Source organism: Phalaenopsis equestris, unplaced genomic scaffold (genome assembly GCF_001263595.1).
Source record: "Phalaenopsis equestris unplaced genomic scaffold, ASM126359v1 Scaffold000392, whole genome shotgun sequence".
Taxonomy (NCBI): Eukaryota; Viridiplantae; Streptophyta; class Magnoliopsida; order Asparagales; family Orchidaceae; genus Phalaenopsis; species Phalaenopsis equestris.
Window position 1 is genome coordinate 352,388 of NW_018164834.1, and position 27,173 is coordinate 379,560.

Sequence of the window (27,173 nt, forward strand, 5' to 3'; positions counted from 1 at the left end):
CAACTAATTTTCACGACCTTCTATATTAAATCACAAGTTATTTTGTATAATGGTTTTGACTCCATAAAAGTAATTGTCTTACAAGTTCATATATATACATATATATATATATATATACATATAGATATATATATATATATATATACATCAAAATGCAGATTTAAAATTGCTATACTTTTTAAAACTATATACATAAAAACCGGTATTTTTTTTATATAGTTTTTAAAACTATATACATAAAAACTATATATATATATATAGTTTTTTGTCTATACTTTTTTTTACATCAAAATGCAGATTTTCCAGATTCAAAATTGCTGTGATTTTTCTGTCATTTATCATTTCTGATTGAACTCATGCATTATTTGACCGGTATTGTTGCTTTATAAATGTGATTGTTTTACAAGTTTAGATTTTGGATGATTTTGTAAGCGCTAATTTTTTATTTCTGTTACGGGGACCGGACCCCATCTTTTAGGGTATGGCGTAATAACCACCTTAACACTTTTAGTTGGTTGTTTGTACTGCTGTTTTGTAGGGAAGAAAAAATGCCATTCATGCACTTGATGTTATTGTTCATCGGGCTTCAAAATAACTTAATGGAACTTGGCTCATTTTTAAAATCTGAAGGGAGCCCAACTAGAACTACAAAAACCACTTGAGAAGACCGTCTATTTGCACTTTTTAAGAAGTACAAAAGAGAGGCACTTATGTACCAGCATTCTATTATCTTTTATCTGCCAACTCATGGTTAGGGCTGGAAATCATGCCTGAAGCTAAAAATCTATTTGAAAATTATTCAAAATCAGGTCAAATCATAATGAAATCACAAAATTTTTAGGACATTTCCATGACAACTTTTTTTAATCTAGAGGAATATGAAGAACACCTAGATGTAATCTGTCGACTTCAAATTGGCAACTATAGTCCCAATAGGATGTCAGCAGTAATTCCTAGGGTCTGCCATAACTTTCTGGAGGTATCAATTCTCCAGACTTACAGGATTTTAGAGGGTGGGCAACTTTCTGCCTATCCCTCAAGCGGCAAAATCCACTTTATAGCCTCTCTGGTCACCCAACATGGTCGCAAGCTCCCAAGGCCTCCATGCAATTTTTGTATGCTTGAACACCTCAGATGCCCTCACGGCTTAATAATATGGCATGTAGTGTCAGCCAATCACCTGTATTACTTATCTACTACAAAGGAGTTACAACACAGCTCTCACTGCAGCAACAGTTGTGATCTAAAATTTGAAACAATAAATGGGCATTTACATACATACCACCCTATTCCTATGTATTTACGTATCTAAACTTTACCTTTTACATTTATACCAACAAATCTTTCATGTCACATAATTTAACTTTAAAAATGTGAATTGCACCTTTTCATGCATAGGTGAGGTGGCATATATGCCAAAATTTAAGTATAGGTGTTAGATATGTAAATACTGATGTATTAAGTGTATATGTGTGTAACATATACACTTGTAAGTTGTTTTGATGGCATCATCTTTTTTGATCATTTATTTGTATGTTGAATAACCAATATGTTTCTCCTGTGAACTTCTTATAGATTTTGCTAATTTCTATGTTGCATGTTCTATCAACTTGCGTGTGTATTTTCATATTTTAATGTTTAGTTGCATGCAGTCTGGTGATTATTCTGCAGAATCTAGTGCAGGAAATTTGTGGGTTTTTTTTTGCTGTTGATAACTGTATCTAAAAAGCCTACTTCTGTAGCTTGTAGAAGATAGAAAAGTATATCTTCCTCTCTGATTTATTTAATAACAACTAGTGCTTTCTTTGATAATGCTTAGTCTTTTTGACTAAGCTAATATTCAGAACATGCTTAGGTTATCCTTTTAGTTTTCATAATATGGGAATATATGGATCTCTGCATGTAACAGTTAACTCTGGTTTTGTTTGAGCATCTCAAACTCATGGCTGGCTAATCTGGGAGCGTTTTTTCTATTTTTTGGTGCGCAGACTGTTGACCATTTTTTTGCTCTTAAAGTGCCCATGAGGACTGGAGAACTTGAAAGCCTTTGTCGTGGCCTTGACAATGCATTTCAAGTTTATAATGGTCATGTTGTTCAGCAGATAGGTGAGTTTCTATTGCTCAGCAGAAATCTTATTTTTTTCTTTAAAAAAGAAAAGAGAATAAAACTCATCTTTTCTTTTTGATTTTTACCTATAACCAACATTTTTTTTATCTTAGTTTGATTTTTACCTTCAAATGTCTTGCCACTCTTTAATGCTTGAATTTTGATTTGTTCAGTGAGATTTAGTTAGTGTAGTTCTTGATCCTCATATGGTTTATTGTGAACATTTTCTTAGTGAAGTGGTTTATTGTGAACATTTTCTTAGTGAAGCGGTTTTATTGTCATAATTCGGTTTTCGTCTTATAAATGATGATTTATTAGAATCATTTCAACAATTTATTTTACAATTTTTTTCTTACTTTAAAGGGTATAACTAAATGTATGCGAGACTTTGATGCTTTTTCATTATCTGTGAAGTAAGTGGCTTTATTATGAACACTTTCTTAGCGAAGTAAGCGGCTTTATTGTCATAGTTCTGTTTGTTTTCTTATAAATGATAATTTGTTTGCATCATTTCAACTATTTGTTATACAATGTTTTTCTTACTTTAAAGGATACAACTAAATTTATATGGGACTTTGATTCTTTTTCATTATCTATGAAGTAAGCAGCTTTATTTTGAACACGTTCTTAGCGAAGTAAGCGGCTTTTTTGTCATAGTTCTGTTTGTTTTTTTTATAAATGATAATTTGTTAGCTTCATTTCAACAATTTATTATACAATGTTTTTCTTTTTTTAAAGGGATAACTAGATGTGTGTGAGACTTTGATGGTTTTTCATTATCGTTGAAGTGAGGTAGGTAGGTGAATGGAAAGGGGCAAGGTCGAATGAGATTACTCAACTTTATTATCATACCTCATGTTTGGAAGGCGAACACCTGATCCGACATGTAGTGACGCACTTGTTACCATGTAAATATACGTGTTGATCAAATAGTATACGGATTATTAGTATCTCAATGAGGAAGGAGTTTGATACCGGAATTGACCCAAAAACCCAATAAGGGAAGCACATTTCATTAAGTAAAGCAGCAATCTTACAATCAAGAACTTCAAACAGAAAGAAAACACGACACAACACATATATCTCACTAGGGTGAAACAGGACGGCCGGTAGAGCACGACGAGGTGGCTTGGGGAAAGGTGACGGCATGCTAGAGTAGTGCAGGTAAGGCGTCGACAACAACAATGGAACGACGTAGGGAGGTGGAGGTTGTGAGCAAGGGGGGTGTAGGAAGGGTGGGGGCTGCAAGGAATGTTCACTATGGGCGGCGGGGGCAATAGAACGTTACAAGGAGGAGCGACAACAACAAGGAGATGCACAAGAAGGGCGACAACGACAAGGGGAAAGTGGAAGGAAATATATGGAGGTAATCAATATCTTGGAGCAGGATACAACCAAAGCTCCACCTGTCCCTCGAATACAACATTAGCAGGGGGAGAAATGTTGGCCGTAGAAAAAGACCGAAGGATAATCCAAACCCGAATAAAAGAAATTAACATATATATATAATAATAGATAATTATGAGGGGAAATTCTTTCCCCTTGAGTGGCAACCCTAACCCAGGCAAGGGTTTTGCTTGCCCCTGCACGCCCTAACTGAACCAGTTGAGCCTTCCCAATCGGTTCAACCCATGTGAGCTCCGCTTCAGCCTCCCAGGGTTGGGGAATCTTTGATCTCATTCGTTGAAGCTTTTGGTTCTTCGTAGCACGAAGTCAAATCTGCTAAATTGAATGTAGCAAAAATGTTGTAGTCCCCTAATAGGTCAATTTTATAGGTGTTCTCGTTCAGCTTCGTGAGGATTCTGAAAGGTTCATCTGCTCTGGGCCGAGCTTGCCAAAAGCTCAATGGAAACCTTTTTTCCTTCATTTCAAGGAAACCTTTCTTTCTTTAGCCGAATATACACTAGGTCCCATTCTTAGATGGTCATCTTTTTTTGAGTCTTATTCACATGTGCTTGGTACTTGGAGTTCTGTTTGGTGATCTCCTTTCCCACCTCTTTATGTAGCTTATGAAACTCTTGCACTCTCTCCGCAACATCCTCACTAATTTCTGATGTCATTAAGAGTGGTATCAAGTCAAGTGGAGTCAGGGGGTTATGCTCGTACACGATCTCAAATGGAGTGCCTTAGCAATCTCTCTTGAAACTTGACTGTGGATACAATAAAATGTTTGAGACTTTTTAGCAATCTAGTTGAAACAATGTATCGTATGCTTGTTATTTAGAGAACTTGATATCTTGAGTACTAGAGAAGAGGCAACAGGTAAGAGAGTTTATTATGAGAACCAACGTAAAATGAATGGCCGTCGATCATAAGTGATAATTGGTACCAATGATAGAGAGGATTTCACATAATGTAGGGCAGTAATAGGAGCCAGTAGAAGATAAGTATGGTGAAGAAGAAATGAGATTAGATGTTACTAATCAGGTGCATAGCTTTTTATTTTTAATTTTTTTTACAAGGCAAGTAACAAGCTAAGCTAGCATGCGAGGTAGGGTCTTGTTGTAACGGTTTTTTCCATTTGTTGTGTGTGCATGGTGGAGCGAGCAAGTGAGAAGTGAGAGATGCAATTGACATGGGCGGAAGTAGGTGCTTAGGCAAGAGTGCAGCAGAGAAAATGCGAGTGGGCAAAGTTTGCCATACATTTTATCAGTGCAAAACAGAACTTGAATTTTGTACCACATCAATTGGCATGCTCGTTAGATCTTTCTTGCTTTGATTCTATGTTGGGAGGAAAGAGAATTTTTGTTTGTTATTGGTTGAACATATTCATCTTATAACTAAGCATACAGGAGGAAATGATAAGGAAACATATAATACAGAATAATACACCTAATTATGAGGATATTAAAAATATATTATAATCTGCCAGTTTTAGGGGTTTCATTTGACAGAATATCCAATAAGCGATCAATAACATTCTTTTGTGTTATTTATTCAGGTTTTGTTTAATATTTTCCCCCTTGGTTTGGTCTAATTTTAATATAACTGTTTGCATCTATCTCCAGTGTCCTTCAGAGTTTTTTTTTCATTAACACTTTTTTTTAAATTTTAAAATTTTTATTCTAGTTAATATTGGTATCTGCAGCTGATAAAGAAGATTTGATACCTTCTGTTCCTGTCCTCACTCGATACAAAAGGGAAATTGGAATAAAGGCCTTTGTGAGGAAGGAAGTTGCAGATGTGAAATCAACAAATGAGAGAAATTTCAATCAAATTAACCGACTTACAACTCAAAATCTGTGTGTGCGATTGAATACCCTTTATGTAAGTTTTTTTTTTGTACATTCCTTGATAGCCTAGCACATTATCGTTCATTTTTTCTAATACTATTTACATTTAAATTGCTAAAATAATTTATGCAAAATAGATTTATTACCTCAAGATGATCAAAATAGTTGATATGAAGCTAATGTAGTCGATGATAATGATTCTTCGCTGAAATGTTGTGCTTGGAGCGATATTGATGATGGCCCTTTTGTTAGGGTATAAAGATTGCTCGCCGATCTAGTTTCTAGCACATTTTGTATTTTGCTACATTATATTATTGTATATTTTGAGTGCACTGTTGTCTCAAGTGATGAGTGTTGTGGTAAGGCTGTACAAGCTGTAGAACAATGTTTTCTGGTTAATATTGAGGGGTCAATATTTACATTTAAATTGCTAAAATAATTTATGCAAAATAGATTTATTACCTCAAGATGATCAAAATAGTTGATATGAAGCTAATGTAGTCGATGATAATGATTCTTCGCTGAAATGTTATGTGCTTGGAGCAATATTGACGATGGCCCTTTTGTTAGGGTATAAAGATTGCTTGCTGATCTAGTTTCTAGCACATTTTGTATTTTGCTACATTATATTATTGTATATTTTGAGTGCACTGTTGTCTCAAGTGATGAGTGTTGTGGCAAGGCTGTACAAGCTGTAGAACAATGTTTTCTGGTTAATATTGAGGGGTCATGGTTCCAATGGTCATTTTAGCCTCTTTTGGCTTATTGAGTTATTAAAAAGTTGAAACAATCTGTCTGCTAAAAATTAGGCTTATTATTGTAGATAATCGTTCCCCATATCCCTCATTTGGCTGGAGCCCTGTTGACTCAGTGCACTCTTTTTATATTGTGGCACAGTGTATGATGTTTTTTTTTTTTTTTAATGTATGGAGTGATTGACAATGCTCTAGGCATGACAATGATACTCAAAAGCAAATAGAGATTACAATCAAAGACGCTTGAAATGAGAAAATAACAAAGACACAATATGGACAAACTAGGGCTGACAGTGAAGACGATGGTGCTGTGGTTTAAGGGGGAAATAGTAACTAAAGCAGGTTGGAGGTGGCTGGAGGGGAGGTAGCAAGCGGCAGGTGGCTGGAAGGGGACGGCGGCAGGTGTGAGGTGGCTGGAAAGGAACCTGTCAACAAGTTGTAGGGACTGGAAGGGGCCCGACAGCCGGTTGTAGGGGCTGGAAGGGGAATACAGCAGGTTTGATGTGGCTGGGAGGCGCGGCAGCAGCTTAGAGGTGGCTGGAAATGTGGTGGCAGCAGGTAGGGGGGTGGTTGGAGTGGCCGGTAGCAAGCTGGAGATGGTTGGAAGGGCTGGTAATGTGGTGGGGATGACCGGGAGGGCTGTCCAACTATAGGGAAAAAGTCTGGGCTCGGTTTCTGAGCAACGAAAACGACAATGACGGTGGCGACGACGGCTGCAGAGGGGAAGTTTTGGGGGAAGCAGAGAACGATAGAAAGTTACCACCTCAGGACGAGTTATAGTTGGAGCTCCTTCTCACATTCGGATACAACCCTAGGAGAGGAAATGGGGTGCTGACGGCAGTTCTTACAGGAATATGAAAGCAACAACCCTTCTAAAATACTAAAACATCATGTTTATAGACTTAGGGTAAATAGGAGTGAAGCCGACTCCAAATAGGTGGGAATCCACATGAAGGTCCACTACTTTCACTACAGTTTGCGATGCTGTAGCAGGGGTCATAGAAAATGTGTGGAAAGCTCCCGATACCTGGTCAGTCTCCCGAGGTTGGGAGAGTTCTACCTATCTGTTGAAGCTTCTAGCTCCGCATAGTATAGTCATATCGATCATTTTGAAGGTGGTGGAGCTACTATAACTTCTCGATAAGTCACTCCTGCAGGTGTTATCACTCCAAAACACTTGCTGATAGAATAAGTACCTATCTTTTTTTTGCACAACCTGAGCTATAACTGCATATAATAGTAGATTCTCCCAAAGTAACTCTCGAGCCACTAGATCTGTAATTGGCTTCTTCCACTCCTCGTACTCGACTGGATATATCCGGTAGATAAGTATGTAAGGAGGATTCAACTCTGGGAGGAACTCAATGACCGGTTGAGCAATTCTCACGAGCAACTACAGGGGAGGCCTTTTCTTCTTCTTTGGTAGGATCTAGATCTCATTAGGGTTGTAAATGAGCTGAGCTTCGCTCGTGTTTGGCTCTTTTGAAATTGCTTGTATTCGAAATCGGCTCGTGAACAGTGGTTTGTGTTTGACTCAATTTAAATATTCTTGTTGGTGTTCAGTTCGAAATTGACTTGTTAAAATTAAATGAAAAAAAAATAGATGTTGAATATTGGATTCGAACATGAACCAACTATGAAATAGGAGACGCAGAACCATATGACCACATGAGTTATGATTTAAAGTTAGATATAAATATATACAACAACAATAACAACAACAACAAAACCTTAATCCCACTACATGGGGTCGGCTACATGAATCCTTTTTCTCCATTGCATCCTATTTAGTGTCATATTTTCATTTAGTTCTAATAAATTAAGATCATTTTTTATACAATAAGCCCAAGTCTTCCTACATCTACCTCTGCCTTTCTTAACATAAGTTGAATCTAAAACATCTAATCTCCTAATCGGATTATCAGATGGTCGACGCTTAATGTGACCAAACCATCTAAGACGACTTTCTCTAATTTTGTCTGTCACAGGAGCTACAACAACCTATCACGAATTTATTGATTTTTCATTTTGTCTCTAAGTGTAAAGACACTTATCCACCTGATCATTCTTATATCGGCAACACTTAACTTAGTATTATGCTTCTCTTTTAAAAGCCAACATTCAGCGCCATAGAGCATTGCAGGTATCACCATTGTCTTATAAAATTTTCCTTTCAGTCTTAGTGGTACTTTTCTATCTCACAAAAGGCCTGAAGCATTCCTCTACTTCCGCCAACCAACTTGAATTCTACTATTAACATCTCCATCTATATCACCATCGCTTTGAACAACTGACTCGAGATATCTAAATCGTTCACACCTTTTAATAATTTGATCGCCAAAAGTTACACTTCTGTCACTAGAGATACTACGACTAAAATTACATTCCATGTTTTCAGTTTTAGTTCTGCTCAAATGAAGGCCTTTAGACTCCAAAGTAGACCTCCATAATTCAAGTTTTTCTTGGGCTTTTTCTCTCGTCTTATCCACTAGAAGGATATCATCAACAAAAAGCATACACCAAGATACATCCTTTTGTAACTATCCAATAAGACCATCCATATGTAAAGCAAAAAGGTATAGGCTTAAAGCCGATCTCTGATGTAATCCAACATAAATTGGAAAAATATTTGGTCAATCCTTTTGGTCAATCCTCCTTCAGGAATCCTCCTTCAGGTCGAACACAAGTAATAGCTCTAGTATACATATCTTTAATGACTTGAATATAAGTCATATCAACACATTTCTTTTCAAGAACTCTTCAAAGGATATCTTTTTCTAAATCAATAAAATCAAATGTAGATTCTCTTTATTATCTCTGAACTTCTCCATCAAGCCTCTCAATAAATGTATAGCTTCCATAGTAAACCTGCTCGACATAAATCTAAATTGATTATGAGAAATCTTTGTAATACATCTTAACCTATGTTCAATTACCCTCGCCCATAATTTTAAAGTATGATACATCAACTTAATCCTTCTTTAATTTGCACACTCCTGTGCTCCCCTTTATACTTAAATATGGCAACCAAAATACTCTTCCTCCACTCCTCGGGCATCTTTTTAGTTTTTAAAATAATATTAAAGAGTTTAGTAAGCCAAGAAACTCAGCCAAGAAACAGAAACTCTCAAATCTCTTAAATATTTCCATACTTCAATTGCGATATCATCAGGTCCTACAGACTTTCCACCCTTGATTTTCTTTAAAGCCCCTTCAACTTTTTTTTACTAATGCGAGGTAAAAATTAAACGTTTTATTATTATTAATGATATTAAGATCACTAAGGTCGATTGTATTTTCAGAAACTTTATCAAAAAGCTTATCAAAATAACTCACCCTTCACCGGCGCCGGTGTAGCGACCTTTGCACACTTATCACTGTATTCAGGCTATACAACGCGTTGTTTCCAGGAGACGCCATAGCACTTACATAATGATCAAAATGATTCATGTCATTATTTTTTCAATAAGTTTTATGTTGGTCGTTGACTACCTAACGCAACCCTTCACTTTTCACATCCAGGCTTGGGACCGATAATGACAGTGTTAAAATGAGTCGAACACGAGCGAGCAAGAGATTGTTCATATTCAACTCGTTTATAATTTGTGTTTAAAAATTATGTTCGTGTTTGACTTGTTACTTTACAAACGAGTTGAGCACGAGTTCGCGAACAACAAGCTTTTTGGACATTCCTAGATCCCATTGAAGAAATTTCTTCTCCACCAAGTTCCAAAAACTTCTAAAGATGCGGTTCATCCATTCTGCTTGATTATCTCGGTGGTTTTTGCTGGGCACTGCTGCATATATTTAACACCCAACTGACTCTATATAGTTTTCCAGTTGCACAAAAGAGCCTCATCTTTGACATATTGGACCTTTCTCAACAGGAGCAACTTAGACATAATATGGCATCTACTCTCGTTCTTCCTTTGCTCCTCTATGTTTATATGAAGGAAACTTTTACATGCATAATATTTAATTCTTATGTATTTACATTTCTAACACCTAAACTTAAATTTTTACGTATAGGCAACCTTAATTATGCTTGAAAAAGTATATGCCTGTTATAAAAGTTAAAATAGTTGTATTTTGATGTGATAGGAATGATTTGGGTGTTATAAATGTAAACTGTAAAGTTTAGATGTTAGATATGTAAATACATAAGAATTTGGTTTTATGTTTGTAAATGCCCCCTTTTATGAAATTAGTTGTATGAATACCTTCTAAGTTGCTGCAGCTTACCTTTGAAGCATGCTTAATCTGACCTCTTCTTTGTTTTCATTTCGTAGAGGCATGTGCATAAATTGGTTTCTTGTTATGGTATATGATAGTGGTGTGTAGGAAAGATCTGTATTTGAAACCTATGCTGTAAATATATAGCAAATTTTGAACATTTTTTCCCTAGTACATAAAGCTTGGGTTCATGTTTGGGATATAAATAAGAAAGGCTACATTAGCTATTTAGTATTTATGCATATGCGTCTCGTTGAAATTGTAGTTTGATGTTGTAGTAAAACAACTCAAATGAACTCGCACAGTTTATTTGGATGTGAAAAACTTCACTTTTAAGCTCTGTAGTTATTTAAGTTTTTCATCATGTATACTTTCGAAAGTCATTCTCAACCATAACACTCTTTGGCAAATTATCACCGAATTTCATGGAATTTGTATATTTGTAATGCAGAACGTTTTTAATCCTTTAAAGATGATTGATATAACAGATTTGCTTCGGTCAGAAAACTATTCGGGATCTGTCTTTTCGTATATGCATTTATTGGTTTCCAAATCTGAGTTTTTTTTCCTTTTATTTGGGTGGTTTGTTAGGAACAGATTGGATGACAAATAGCTTTTAATTCCATTTTATTTTATCTATTAATAGGGATCAATTAAATAGATTCAAGTTGGTAAGCACACTAATTGACATTTATTTCTGTATTTTTATTTATCTGCTTTTCTTTCTTTTTGTCTGGTTGGTTTATGTAGACGAAAAGGGGGTAACTTTGCATACACAACTATAAGCAATCCGTATACATAACTTTGACCCAGAAAAAAGAAAAAAAAAACTCAATTAGTCTCACAAAATAACTTATTAATTAATCAATGAATTGATTATAAACAATCATACCCATATGTAGAAATAGTTTGAGTACTAGACAATTTTAAATTTAAATATATTCAAATCAATTTTAATTAAACATTTAAATTAAAACATAGGAGTGGTGTGAAACTATTAATTTGAGTGGTGTGAAACTATTAATTTTTCAAGATAGGTTGCTATGATAGAAGAATTGGAATTTTTTGGCCGAGCAAAACTTGATTTAAGATGAATACTTTTTTCTATTAGAAAGATATCATAGAAGTTTTAAAGTGTGAAAAATTATATTATTAGATTAGATGATTGAAAGTTTATATAATAGTATTTTTGTTAATGTTGAATACATTAAGGAAGGATTGAAATGCTAATTTGGATATTTTGGAAGAGTTTGATGAACCAAATAATGAGTTATTATTGATTGTGTTAAAATTGAAAAATAAAGTTTAGCATCAATGAGATATGTATTGAAATTTAGAGAGTTATGGGGGTATTGTAGTGGTTAGTTGACAAAATTTTTAGTGTAATTTTGAAGTCTAAAAAGATATCAAATGTTAAAAAAAGTATAATTTTTTATTACTCTTTTGGGAAGTCATGGTAGCAATTTGTGTTAATGCAGTCGATGAAAATATCTAGCAAGCAGAGAAATAATTTTCATATGGTTTTATTAATTTTTGGAATACTGGATTTACATGATAATTGATTCAGTGCACAGTAGGAACGAATAAGTGCCATAGCTATTGTTATGGGCTAGAAAATTTATGGTTGCGGGTAAATAGTTTTAATATTTTGGAATTGCTCATAAAATTCACATTCATACAAACGAGTGGCTCTTAACATGCACGAAATGCATGATTTTGTATGTTAAAGCCCAAAAGGAGAAGGATCATGTGGCTTTGCCTAGTTGAATCTGTTGTACTGTATAGTTTGAAGATTATACAGATTCATTTATTCCATATATAGAAGAGGCAATATTACAAGTTTTGAACCAAGGGACTTCTTTTTGTGATGATGGTGAAGAGTATTGGATGTTGGTGATGGCAATAGAAGCCTTGCTTGTTGATATGTGATGGAAGATAGGCAACTATAGTTGCTGATGGCTATGAGCAACGTAAGACTGGTGATGACTGCTGTTTACTTTAGTCATTGATGGGCGATAGTGGACAAGTTATGATAGATGTTGGCATTAGTCAATGCAGGTGACAAATAACAGGCAATTATGGATGCCAACATTGGTCTATGTTTGCGGTTGATGTCATCGTTGAGGGTCTAGTGTTAGAAAGTAATATTTAATCAGATGGGTGACTAGAAGATCAAGAGAGATGGAAGGAAATTATGGAGAAAAGAACTTCCATATATGGTCTATCGGGATTGCAAATGGCAAAGCTTTGTAATTCTTTAAGTTCAGGAAAGGTCTCCACTAAAAGTTCTCTTATACATAGGAATGACCTATTCATTAATTTATGGAATGAACATTATAGTATTTCCGTAAATAATATGGTTTTTCCAACGAATAGTCTACTTAGATTCTTCCTAATCATATTTTATTTTTTTTGGACATCTTGGTGTTTTAATTCACTTAGGATTGAGAACTTACATTTTTTGAATTCATCACATCTTTAAGCTCGCTTTGATTTAATGCCCCCACATTTTGAAAGCTGCTTGCCCCAAAATTATTTGGATAAGTTGCAAGCGACATTTTTGAGTGCTTGATACTTTGGACTTCGATTACGATGCCTTTGCTATCGTTCAGTTAATCTCATCGAATCACATTATTTTGGTTATAAATTTGTTGAAAATGCCGTTCATATTATCGTGTTGGAAATTAGGCAAATTGAAATCTCCAAAACCAAATAAAATAAATTGTGTATAAATTCTTAAAACTCATTAAGAATTTTATACTAGTTCACCCAATCGTTGTGTTTTGTTGGTCTCACATCAAATTTCATTAGGATGGCATTGTTTTAAGTGAATAAATTGCAACTCCTTTCTATTAAATGTATCGAATAATGATGATGCTACCTAGTCTTTATAGTAAGAAAAAAATTCTTAGGCTATAGAAATTTACATAAAATCTTCATAACACCCTTCTTCAAACTTTAGGTCGATCCACTATAGTGTTTGCTTATGATATTTCTTTGCAAGGCTTAAATGAGGCTCTCTTGCTTTATGGATCTCAAAGTTAATTTCGACACTTAATAGTTGAAACTCTCATGTGCTTTTTTATCTAAAATTTGTTTTGAAATTCGTGCTCGATCAGGTGAATTTCTCGGTGCATATTTGTTAGTCCTTGTTTATTAATATCAAAATCTATGCTCAAAAATAATTTGGATTCTAAAAGTTTTAGGTTACAAAATCACAAGTTTGGGAGATTTTCAAGATGTTGTATTGACCTCATTTTCGGTGAGGTCTTGACTTCTTCCTCCCAGGACCTAGGGTCTAACTTTAGGAGTTTCTTGTTGAACATCTTAGAGGATTAGAGGACTAGTATTGGAATAGTATTGGAACCCACCTCACATAGAATTTCAAACCACTTCTTGACCCATTTTTGTGAAGACCTCGCATGAATGGTTTCAAGCACTCAACGTTTAGTTGCAAGAGCTAAGGATCAACTTGTGGAGGGCCCAAAAATGAGTTTCTACAGGATCAGGAGGCCTTAGGTAAACCCTTCGTGGCTCAGCTGCACAAACACCACAATTCACATATTCAATGCGCATGAACATCACAATTCACGTCGCTAAGGCTTAAATACATCGCACCGCTAAAACCAATCTTCATAATGATTTGTCGCAAGCTAAAATTCGAGGGGAAAAAAAATTGACACATTTTTGGCCATATCATCGGCAAACTTGTTCGGACAACCTCAGACGACGAAACTGACCGCGCAAGCGCGTTCGTGACGTCGAATTTGACTAGGAAGGACACCCATATTGCTATGATTCCGCGCGCGCGTAAACTGCACAAAAATCGATGCATATTAAATTTAATAAAAGGATGTGAGTTTAGGCTTAACCCAAGTTCAATTTCGGCTAAATATAGCCCAATTATCTCGGGTCGGGCTGTCAACCTAATTTGTAATTTGAAATTTCAAAATTCAAATTACTCCGCCTAAATCCATAATTAAATTTAATAAAAAATTATTAGTTTCTAATTAAGCGGCTGCTTTAATGGAAGGTAATCAATTCCCCGTTGAATCTCCTGCAATGGACACATTGAAAATTTGGCTATACAATTCGACCGCTCCCTCTCCTTCCAGGCATTCGGCTCCCCCAGTTCGCCTCCTCTCCTCGACACAGAAGCCCCCTCACTTCTCTCTTGCTTGATAGAAACCCTTGCTCTTCCTCTCTCCGAACCGAAGCCCTCGCCTCCTCTCCTCTATGATCGAAACCCTCACTCGCTCAACTTGCCCGCTCGAGACTCTTCCCCGCTCGACTCCCTCTCCTCGGTGCGCCGAAGACCCCCGCTCTATGCCGTCTCCTCGCTGCGCTGAAGAGCCCCGCTCACCTGCTCCTCTCTCTCGCGACAGATCTCTAACTGAATCCTCTCTCTCAGTCGAACACCTGATCTGATTCGCCTCCCTCTTCACTTCCCGACAAAAGCCCTCCACCCCGCTCGCCTTCCTCTCTCGCAGTCGACCTGCTCACTGACTTCCACTGGCAAGAAACATTTAATTGGTATGAGCCTGGATTTCTCGGAGGCTTTGGTCCCCCTAGATACATCTCAAGCACTAATGTTACCACTGGCTGGCTATCTCATGCAATATATCTAAGTGAATCCTCCTTTGCCATAAAGAAAATTCGTTTTGCTTTTGCTACTTATATTCACGTACTCTTCTTGAAATTTTGTATGCTTTTGGAAATGAAACACTCATTTCAATTCATGTTTCAATGATCCAACGTTATTTGGTCTGCGCTCTTTTAGCATTGTAGTATTGGATTGATTGCACTAAATTACTTTTTTTTTCCTTCGTGTTAAACTTATCATTGCAATAAAATATGTTCTCGTGTCATAGATAAGTAAAGACATAAGAATAAGATGGTAGGAATCTAAGGTTGTGATCAGGTTCTTATTAACCCTTTTTTTTATGAAAATATGAAATTTTTGCTATTTTTATCTATGGAATTTGGATCACCCTCACACTTTCATGGACCATTTCGTATCTGATAATGACCCCATTTTATGCTTAACATTACTACCTGAAGACTATGGCGTCATGGCCTTGAGATATAAATCTAAAAAAGAAAAAAAAACTTCTTTTGGCAATTTCTTTTCTTTCTCTATGTCGTTTCCTGGTTTCTCAAAATGTTAAGTTTTTATGTTGTGCAAACATGATTTCAGTCAATAATTGCTGCAAATGATTTTATCTTGTTCATGTATTGTTTTATGCTTGTTACTTATTGGCTGAACTTTAAACTTGACTTAATACATGTGGTTTGTTGTTTTTTTTTTCGGGAATGATGCTTATTGAGTTTTGGAGTTAATGCAGTGCAATACCTGTTTGGGAGTCTAAAAAGCTGATGTTTGAGGTTTAAAAGTGTTGTTTAGTGTTAAAAAGCTGTTGTTTGGTTTTAAAAGTGTTGTTTAGTATTAAAAAACTATTGTTTGGGCTTATGTAATTGTTGTTTGGGCTCATATAGTTGTTGTTTAGGCTCAAATAGTTATTGTTTGGGCTCATATAGGTATTGTTTGGGTTCATAAAAGTGTTGTCGGGTCCTGAAATGTGTTGTAGTTGTTGTTTGGGCTCATATAACTGTTGTCGAGACCTTAAATGTGCTATAGCAGGGCAGTTTGGGCTCATATGGGGCTATTTAGGCTCATATAAGTGTTGTTCGTGCTTGGAAGCTGCTGTTTGTGGACTTTTAGGTTGACGTTTGGAGCCTTTGAAATGGTTGTTTGGAGCCTGTTGTTTGGAGCCTTTTGAAATGCTTGGGGACTTTTAAATAGTTGTTTGGAGCCTTTTGAAACGATTGTTTGGGGACCTTTTAATTGGTTGTTTGGGGACTTTTGGTCTTCTCTGAGCCTCCCCGTGTCACCTGTTCTTTTCCATAGATATGCTCATCAAATCCTTAGCTACACTTGCTTACTTTCACATATGAGACTAACCTCGCAGCAGCGAAGAAGCCCAGGCATGCATTTATAGTTATTTACTATAATTTTTTATTACTTGGATGTTTTGTTCTTACTATCCCATGCATATCTTACTTACATTACATACCTACAAATAAAATAAAAAATTAAAAAAATTATTTTAAAAAATTAATACACTTTTAAACCCAGCAAACGCCCTTAATTCACCATTTTTGGATTTATGAGAATCTACGGTTGCTAACGGGAATTCTCCGGTCTAAATTGCCTTAACAACTCATTTAAATTAAGTAAATTCAAGAAAAAATAGTGGTGTCGTGATGATGGAAGCGTGAGATCTTAACCGGTGTCGCTCAAATTAAATTAGAATTCCCCCATGAACATTTCAACATTTGAACAACAACAATGAACAAATAAAAATGTGACTTGTAAACCACAAACCTCAAACCCTTAAACAATGGAACTACTACTACAGCAGGAGACTTAGAGCCAACTTCGTGGGCAGCATGGCGAGGAGCTTGGATCAAGCAACAAGAGGATACTCTTCAACAATCCCTCTCCCTAGTCTAAATAACCACCCATAGGACTTTGAGGTAGTAAATGAATTGTTAAGCCCATTTAGACCGAAGAATTCCCATTAGCAACCGTAGGCTGCCTCATCTGAGAGATTCTCGTAAATCTAAAGGGGTGAATTAAGGGTGTTCGCTTGGTTTAAAAGTGTATTAATTTTTGAAAGTGCATATTTATTTATTTATTTATTTTTGTAAGTATGTAATGTAAGTAAGATATGTTTGGGATAGTAAGAACATGACATCAAAATAAAATAGTAAAAGATTGCAGTAAATAATTATAAATACGTACCTGAGCTTCTGCTACTGCTGCAAGGTTAGTTTCATATGTGAAAGTATGCAGGTGTAGCTATGGATTTAATGAGCACATCAAACATGAGTATATGTATGAAAAAGAACAGGTGACACGGGGAGACTCAAAGAAGACCAAAAGTCCCCAAACAACCATTTAAAAGGTCCCCAAACAATCGTTTCGAAAGGCTCCAAACAACTATTTAAAAGTCCCCAAGCAAAAATTTTAAAAGGCTCCAAACGGCAACCTAAAATCCCCCAAACAACAGCTTTCAAGCCCGAACAATACCTATATGAGCCTAACCAGCCCAATATGAGCCCAAACGACTCTGCCACAACACATTTAAGGTTCCGACAACACTTATATGAGTCCAAACAACACCTATTTGAGCCCAAACAACACCTATTTGAGCCCAAACAACAACTACATAAGCTCAAACAATAACTACAACACATTTCAGGACCCGACAACACTTTTATGAACCCAAACAACACCTATATAAGTCCAAAAAACAACTATTTGAGCTTAAAAGAATAACTATATTAACCCAAACAACAACTACATAAGCCCCAAACAACAACTTTTTAGCACTAAACAACACTTTTAAACCCTAAACAACAATATTTTAGCACTAAACAACACTTTTAAACCCCAAACAACAACATTTAAACTCCCAAGCAATTATTGATTACACTGCATTAACTCCAAAAGTAAATAAACATCATTCCCGAAAAAATTCAATAAACCACTTGTATTAAGTCAAGTTTTAAGTTCAACCAATAAGTAACAAACATAAAACAATACATGAACAAGATAAAATCCTTTGCAGCAATTATTGACTTAAATTATATTTGCACAGCGGAAAAACTTAACATTTTGAGAAACCAAGAAACGACAGAGAAAGAAAATAAAGTATCAACTGAAAGTATTTTCTTTTCTTCATTAGATTTATATCTCAAGACCATGACACCATAGTTTTTGGGTAGTAATGTTAAACATAAAATGGGGTCATTATTAGATATGAGACGGTCCATGAAAGTGTGTGGGTGATCCAAATTCCATAAATAAAAGTAGCAAAGTTTTCAGATTTTTATAAAAAAAATGTTATTAAGAACCTATTCTATTCTTATGTTTTTATTTATCTATGACAGGAGAACATGTTTTATTGTAATGGTAAGTCCAATATTAAGGAAAAAAAGTAATTTAGTGTCGGCTAGAAATTTCACTTTTAATGCCGGACAATTATCAATGAATCAAATACTACAACTCTGAAGGAGCGTCGATCAAATAACATTGGATCATTGAAACATGAATCGAAAGGAGCGTTTCCCTTCCAAAAGCATACAAAATTTCAAGAAGAGTGCATGAACATAAGTAGCAAAAACAGAATGAATTTTCTTTATGGCAAGGGAGGATTCAGTTCGATATATTGCACGAGATAGCCAGTGGTATCATTAGTGCTTGAGATGTATTTACGGTGACGGAAGCCTCCGAGAAACCCAGGCTCCTTTCCATTTCTTTACCATAAAATCAAAGAGGTAGAACCTGATGGCTATGACAATTCAACATCCTTATGCAGTAAAAATGAGAAATTTTTTTCGATTTTCTACTCCAACAATAGTATAAGTGATTCCTTAATGGTTCTCAATAGCTTAACATTATTCCAATGATTAAAATGAGCTCTGGATCGGGATGAACAAATAAAAGGTTTAATTCAGTATTCAAAGAATGGTCTAGATAAATCCATAAGATTAGTGTGCTGCATATGTAAATTTCCAAAACCTCAACAAAACTTCATAAAAGACAACAGAAAAAATCTGAAGGTTTTAACAACACTCAAACATTTGACTCAATAATCCAAGAACGGACTAAGATGATTCCATGAGACCTGTAAATAGGTATTTGGATATAACAATTAAATGTTTCTTGCTAGTGGAAGCCGGTGAGCAGGTCGACTGCGAGAGACGAAGGCGGGCGGGGTGCGACAGCTTCTGTCGGGAAGTGAAGAGGGAGGCGAATTGGATCAGGTCTTTGGCTGAGAGATGGGATTCAGTTAGGGGTTTGTCGTGAGATAGAGTAGGCAAGCGGGGCTCTTCAACGCAGCGAGGAGAAGGCGTCGAGCGAGGGTCTTCGGTGCATCGAGGATAGGGAGTCGAGCGGGGGAGAGTCTCGAGCGGGCGAGCTGAGTGAGTGAGGGTTTCTATTGAGCAAGAGAGGGGCGAAGGGGCTTCTATGTCAGTCTCGAGCGGGCGAGCTGAGTGAGTGAGGGTTTCGATCGTAGAGGAGGGGTTTCTATTGAGCAAGAGAGGGGCGAGGGGGCTTCTATGTTGCGAAGGGGCTTCTATGTCGAGGAGAGGAGGCGAGCTGAGGGAGCGGAATGCCTGGAAGGAGAGGGAGCAATCGAATTATATAGCCAAATTTTCAATGTATCCATTACTGGAGATTCAACGGGGAATTGATTATCTTCCATTAAAACAGCCGTTTAATTAGAAACTAATAATTCTTGATTAAATTTAATTATGGATTTAGGCGGAGTAATTTGAATTTTGAAATTTCAAATTACAAATTGGGTTGTCAGTACGAACCGAGATAATTGGGCTATATTTATCCGGAATTGAACCCGAGTTAAGCCTAAACTCACCTCTTTAATTAAGTTCAATAAGCAACGATTTTTATGTAATTTACGCGCGCACAAAATCATAGCGTGATATGAGTGTCTTTTCTAGCCAAATTCGACATCCCGAACGTGCTTACGCGGTTTGTTCTTCATTCGGGGTTGTCCAGACAAGTTTGTTGATGATAGGGTCAAAAATGCATCAAATTTAATTTTTTTCTTCGAATTTTCGCTTGCGACAAATCATTTTGAATATTGGTTTTAGCAGTGTGATGTATGTAAGCCTTAGCGACGTGAATTGTGATGTTTATGTGCATCGAATGTGTGAATTGTATTGTTTGTGCAGCCGAGCCATGAAGGGTTTGCCTAAGGCCTTTTGGTCTTATAAGAACTCACTTTTGGGCCCTCCCCATGTTGGTTCTTAGCCATTATAACTAAAAGTTGAGTGCTTGGGACCACTCATTTGAGGTCTTCACAAAAATGGGTCAAGTAGCGGTTTGAAGTTCTATGTGAGGTGGGTTCCAAATCTAGTCCTCTAAGATGGTCAACAATAAGATGGTCAACAAGGAACTACAAGGAACTCCTAAAGCTAGACCTTAGGTCCTGGGAGGAAGAAGCAAAGAACTCACCGAAAATGAGGTCAACATGCCTCCTCTCCTCAATCATTAACTTGGTTCTCCTTTGGAGCTTTGAACTAAGTTACTCCACCTCGATCATAATTTCACTCTATATTGGAGTTGACAATACATTCAACGTTTTGGATGAAAATTGCTCAAAATTTTGGCTTACAATTTTCTAAAATTGCTCTAACTGCCTCTAGAGGCTCTATGGGGAGGCTAAACGGGGGAAACGAGTATGAGATACTTGAAACTATCTTATGGGCTCTCAAAACATCTAGAAAAGCTTCTATGGACTTCAACACGAACCTAGTGGCATCATAGTAGTCGGCCACGTGAGTGGTGTCATAGTTGCCAGCCATGCATGCCATGTAGCAGGCTAGTGTCATTTGATTGTTGCATCAACTTATATCTCTTAAAGATAAAAATAATTTTTTAAAAGCAATAAATATGCTTATGCTTTGAAAACTTCTAATATTCACTAGAAAATTTCAAAATTTTCCAAAAAATCTTAAAATATACCTCTTTCTCTTTCTCTAAATACTCTAAATATGACATATCATATTATATCTTACCATGCTTTGATTTTTCCATAAAAAGAATAGAATTGTTTTCTTGCAAGAGACACATCAGTGTTCTAGGTTTTTTATTCTTAAGCGAGGATTTGATTTTTCTCCAAAAAAATAGGTTATTTTCTTGATTAGGTGAATTTGAATTGATGAGAGATTATGGCTTTTCTTCCAGGATATGATTTTTTTCTAAAGAGATAAAATGTCCTGTAACTTTTAGCAATGTTCAAGATTCATTATTTCTATTGCAAGGCTTTGACTTTGGAGAAAGAGATTGCATGTCCTTGTTTGGTTGAATTTGAATTGAGAAGAGTTATAATTTTTCTCACTATGCTCCAATTTTCTTCTTAAAAAGATGTTGATCAACCCCAAACTTGAAGTCACCTAAACGAGGGAGATGGAGGTCGATGCGATGATGGCCAACAACTTGATGATGCTAGGAAGTGACACGGGAGCTTTTTTCGGCTCAGTTTTTTCGCGGTATTGTAGCTGCTAGAGTACCGCGGGAAAACATATCACGGGAGATGGGAGTCGGGCGCCGAGAAAGTCCCATTTTCCTATTTTATTCTTTATTTCCTATTATCCTTGTTCCTTTTTTGTCCTTTCCTATATATTTGTGTATTAGGGTTTTGATTAGCAATTTTTTGGTGAGTTCTATTTTAGATTTCTAACAGAACAATCGTTGATATCCGTTTTCCCTTTAAAGGGTTGTATCTAAGGGATTGGATGGTGCTCTAACTCTATCTCTCTTTCGAGATAGTGATTATCTTCCTTCCACCTCCTTTCACATTCTATCCTTACATTCTTCTTTGTTGTGTATCATTGCGGCTGGCCACAACAACCCTCCTTTTCCTGTTTTCTACCTCCCCAGCCTCCCAGTCACCCTCCACTTCCTCCCAACTTTGCTACCGCCCTAACCACACTCCTCTTTGTTGTTCCAACCTTCCCGCTACGTTGTTGCCGCTCAAGACAGCCAAGGAACACCTCCCTCCTGTTGTTCTATCGCTATCCACCCCCACTCCTCCCCGCCATCACCTAGGATGACTTCCATACTTACTGTCCCTGCATTTCTATACTTTCCCCTCACTGCCACCAACATTCCTTTGTTGTCGCCACACCTGCAAACCACCCCCCCAACCATACCGATTCACCTAGCCGACCTTCACCAACCTGAGATACGCTTTAGTGGTGTTTTCTTGTGTTATTTTATGTTTATTATCACTTATTTCATGTTTGAAGAGTAATCGTTGTAGCACTATTTGATTTCAACAATAATATTTCTATTTTTATTGTGATTTGAGTTGATTACGGTATCGTTTGGTATCAAAGTTAGCTTAATCCTAGTCTTATCCTAGCCACCCAAAATTTTCTTTCCTATTCCCAAACCATAGCAAAATTTGACAACCCTAATTCCTCTTTGCTGATTTTCAAAATTAGCAACCCAAAATCATTTTTTACACCCTCTTCCACCTCTCAGCCCTAAAACATAGCCATGTTACTAACCAGAGGCCTAATCGATAGGTAGGGACATGATGTTGTTTATGCGGAATTTACAAAAAAGAATCCAAGGCATTTTTAGAGAAGATATGCAATGGGAAACCCATCGAAGATGATAGGGGCTTTTTGAGAGGAGACAATCTGAATGGGTCAACCATAGCCACAATGGTGATTTTCTAGACCAAAGGCATGGAGTGATTCTCTTTCATCATATTGATTCCAGGAAGGAAGAACCTCTATCTCGAAGATTTGACCTGGAATATCTGAGAAGTAAGAATTGGGAAGTAAAGGTGAATTTGTCAAATTTCAACGACCACATGAAGTCATCGAATGACTTTGGACCATGGAATTTTTCTTTGAGTGTCCGAACATCTCCATGGACGAGATGGCGAAATTAGCTTCCAACAAGCAAAAAAAGAGTGCATTATTTTGGTGACAAAATTTGAAGTACCTACGCCAACGTGAGGGAAAAGACTAGCTCACTACTTAGTCTGAGATGAAATGGGAGATGCAGCGTCGGTCTACCCATTCACTATAAGCTAAATGTTCACCCCAATTTCAAAGGTTGAGAGACCACATCACCGGACTCCCACCACATCTTACAGTGAAGGTTCAACCTCAGGATCGTTCAGGCCAGAGCACACCTAGGGAAACTTCCAAGTTGAACCCATCCGAGGAGACAATAGTTCAGAGTGGAAAACAAAGGGCGTCAATCCACACTCCCAAATCTGTCCCAGTCAGGACGTGTTTCAAGTGTCACAGATTTGGGCATATTGAAGTAGATTGCACAACCAGGGAGATGATCTGCTTTACTGAGCAAGGCATTGTTGAAAAATAAAGGGGCAATTACACAGTTGTCATTGAAGAAGGTGAGAGCACAAAGGAGAATGATCATATTCCAGCAGATGAGGAAGACAAACATGTTGCTCCAACCGAGGGCATAAGGGAAACTCCAACATAATTCACATTAGTGGTCCAAGATAGTCCTAAGCTCGAGAAACCGATACCAAACACTCGACAATCCTAGATAAGTGAAACTCATACCTTTCAGATCTATAAACTCCTTGAGTTGCACATATTGAGGGAGGTCCAGTATGTATGAGATGAAACTCTTTTATGCCACTTCTCGAAGCCTATAGAAAGTCATTGGGGTATTAAATTCAGTTCAGCAGTATATCCATCGAAAGCTGATTAGGCAGGATGGATGAACCCCAGTGTTGGAATTCGCCTTAGGAGTTTTGCAGGAAGGAATATTCTAAGGAGTATTCTATAGTGGAATCCAGATTCTTTCAGAAAAGAAAAAGGAGAAGCCTCTTCTGAGTGATTATACGTCAGTGCGGTCTAGCTTTGTCGGCACTATTTTGGTTGGGGGAGTTGCCCGTAAGAAGTTGTCGGTCACCGGAATTGCAATTCCGTTGTCCGCTTCGGAAGAACATTTTAATTTACATATAGTTTTAAGTTTAGAAAAATATGAAATCAAACTTACCCCATATTTTTCATAGTTTAAATGAAAGAGTATTATACATCAAATCTTATATCTATCCCGAATGATAAGCACAAGACTTGAGGATGAAACTCGATCAAATAAACTAAGAAATATATGACGTCCGTTTGGTCTGCGAAACCGTTTTATTTGCCGACAATTTCTCCTATTTAATATGAAAAATTAAATAGGATTTATATTAAGCTGGGTTCGGAAAAGCTTCCTATAAGGGCAAACCCCTATAGTTAATTACATCTTAAATGACTGAAGTCACCTAAGAAAACTTCCGATAAAAATCAGGAAATATTATCTTCAAAGAGGTTAAAATGATAGGACTTTTCAACGAAATCGGATAAGGAGGTGTGCAAAGAGGAATGGTTCAAACTTGGAACATTTATTATAGAATTCAAAGGAAGAAGAACTAGGAGATGCCACATATTTGAAAGAGAACCTCGGTGACTTCCCAGTCTACCCTATGATTTGGCTTCAATTTCGAGGAAAAAATATTCATGTATTTTATCCTGCTAATTTTATTTACTTAGGGCTTACATTCGTGTGAAACGATCACACAAATATCCTAGAAGATATGAGGATTTAGGTCATAACGGATGACAACCTCGGAATCCTAAGACGAGTTAGGGCTTAGAATGTACAGTAGAGCCGTACAAATGACTAAAGATAAGTTGAGGATTTATGTTGCATAAGCAAACAACCTCGAAATCTTGTGGATTGTTGTTTTAACTTCTAAGGAAGAAATGATTTAACTGGTGAAGACATGTTCTGCTGTTGAAGATGGTCGTGCTGCCCACAATGCTAGCTCCAAGCTCCTTGTCGTGACGAGTTTAAGTTTTCTAGGGTGTCAGATTATGATGTCAAATCAGACAGCCCTATGGTTGTAGTCCTTTAAATATTTTATGAGAGACATGTTGAAGTTGTACAGTGTATGGAACAACAGTAGAATATGTAGCACATGACAACAGTAGATTATGCAGTGAAAAAGAACAGTACAACATGCGATGTAAAGAAAAGGTAAAAGGTACAACAAGAAAGTGACTGCAAGAAAGTAGCATGCTGTAAACACAAAACAAATCTGTATACCTGGGAGATCTGTTGTTCCTTAGGTGTAGTTGATGCAACAGGTACAAATAGAACAGACTGAAATGCATCATATAAACGAAAACAAAAGAAGAAAATAAACGTCACCCGAAAAACTCGAGAAAAAACGGTAAATGACCCATGATGGAAAATTCGGGAAAAATCAACGAATAATCCATGACGAAAAGCTCGAGAAAATTGACGAGTAACAATTCAAATAAAATCCTCAAAACCTCGGGAAAATCCAGGAGAAAAGACCACGAGTGTTTTGTCCAAAAGTTTTGATAAAACATATGAAAAAGTCTGAAAAGAGAGGACTCGGGTAGGGCTAGGCTCGGATATATATTTGTACTCGAGGGTCGTCGAAGGCTACTCGGTCACCCGGATGTATAAAGCCCGCCACTCGACTAGAAGGGTGTCCTACTGAACCTAACTTAGGAGTGTATTTCTTGGCTCAAACAGGTAATCAACAAGTGGACAACTAATTTTTTTAAATGTATTTACAATTTATATTTTTAGCATGTACATAGGTTTAAAGCATACAAAAGTGGGTTGTATCAATTTTGTTTGTAGCAAAAAAATATACATTTTTGTTTGAAAAAGGTGTATCTGTTCTTATCAAATTTATTTTTATTAATTTTGAAAAAGTGTAGTTGTCCACGAGTCGATCATACTGTCGGGCGTATGACTGCTAACAATCTAAGAAGGTACGAATCAACTCCTGCTAGTCTTATTTCGGTGAATGATATTACATCCTACGGTTCACCGGGTCTGAGGGGGTGTCCCGATGTTGTAGGATGAAATATCATTACGCTCTACCACCGGTGTTCCTTTGCATCACCGCCCTAAGTAAACTAAGAAGGTACGGGTCCCCTGCTAGTCTTATATCGGTAAATGATACTATCATCTTACAGTTATCAGGTCTCAGGGTTAGGTCTTGATATCGTAGGATGAAATATCATTACGCTCTACCACCGGTGTTCCTTTGTCATCACCGCCCTAAGTCTCAAAACAAAACCGACCTACTTGCGACCTTGCTTGATGGTTTCACGTATAGCAAAAGGCTGTACGTGGACATTTATGTATCGAACATAAGCATCAAAAACCAAATCAAGAAGCAAGGAAAAAAAAAGAACAAAAATGAGGTGAGAGAGGAGACACTGATCCATCTAAAACACTGAAAGGACGAAGGATGAATCAGTTCTCAAAACTAATAATGAAAAGACTTGAAAAAGTAGGGCCCAAGGTCCTTGAATCAATTCAAAAGGATGTCATTTTCTCGCTTTATTAGAATTGGATTAACCTAAGGAGGGTGTCCTTTCCAAATCCTGTTTTGAACGAGTCGAAACGAGCCCGAACCGACACGACTATCACCCACAAATGACCTCCCCCACATCGGTGTCAATCCTCCAAAAATATCTTCCATAGGCTCAATTTTAACCTCAATCAAATGCTCTCCTAAATAGGAATTGGGAATTTTCCAAAATTCATAAATCTAACAAAAGGAAAATGACCTGGGGGAAACCACCACTAGCATTTCCAAACCCATATCAAAATTAAAGTTTCCTAACTCCCAAATTACCTAATAGCCTCATATATCAAATGAACATATAATCTTTCAATAAAACCAAATAAACGCTCACGGCTAGGGTCAGTAGAAGAGAGGAGGCAGCCACCAAGGCTTTCGGTCAAGGCAGCTCAAAGGACAAAAGAGGCTCACGACCAAGGCAACTCAAGGCCCAAAAAGGCTCACGGCTAAGGTAAGAAATAGGGCCAAAAGTGGCTCACGGCCAAGGCAGCTCAAGGCACAAAAAAGCTCACGGCTAAGGTAAGAAACATGGCCAAAAGAGGCTCACAGCCAAGGCAACCCAAATCAATCACATGAGGACCTTTGATATACATAAGAGAGTGCAAAACATAACCATCATTTTGAGATGACTACCATCATTTTGAGATGACTAATTTAATCGACCAACAATCATCCAAGTAGTTCAAGTCCAACAAGGACTAAATCCAATTAAGGAGCCTTCAGTATGTCTCACGAGTAGGGATAGGAAGCAGCTCAGGACAAGCACCAAGCCTTTCTAGTAGGGACAAATATAAAGCACAAACATAAACTCTCGGGTAGGAACTAAAGCCAGTAAAACCACACCCAAACTACCTCT

At 36.9% G+C, this 27,173-nt stretch overlaps 1 protein-coding gene across 1 annotated transcript in view; it reads left to right on the plus strand.

Annotated features, from left to right (window-relative positions):
• LOC110026657 overlaps positions 1-27,173 on the plus strand; it is a 102,598-nt gene that overhangs the window by 56,801 nt on the left and 18,624 nt on the right. Inside the window, exons 20-21 of the mRNA XM_020727683.1 lie at positions 1,989-2,106; positions 5,196-5,374. Of these exons, the coding sequence (XP_020583342.1) occupies positions 1,989-2,106; positions 5,196-5,374 (297 nt within the window). The remainder of the gene's footprint in view (positions 1-1,988; positions 2,107-5,195; positions 5,375-27,173) is intronic.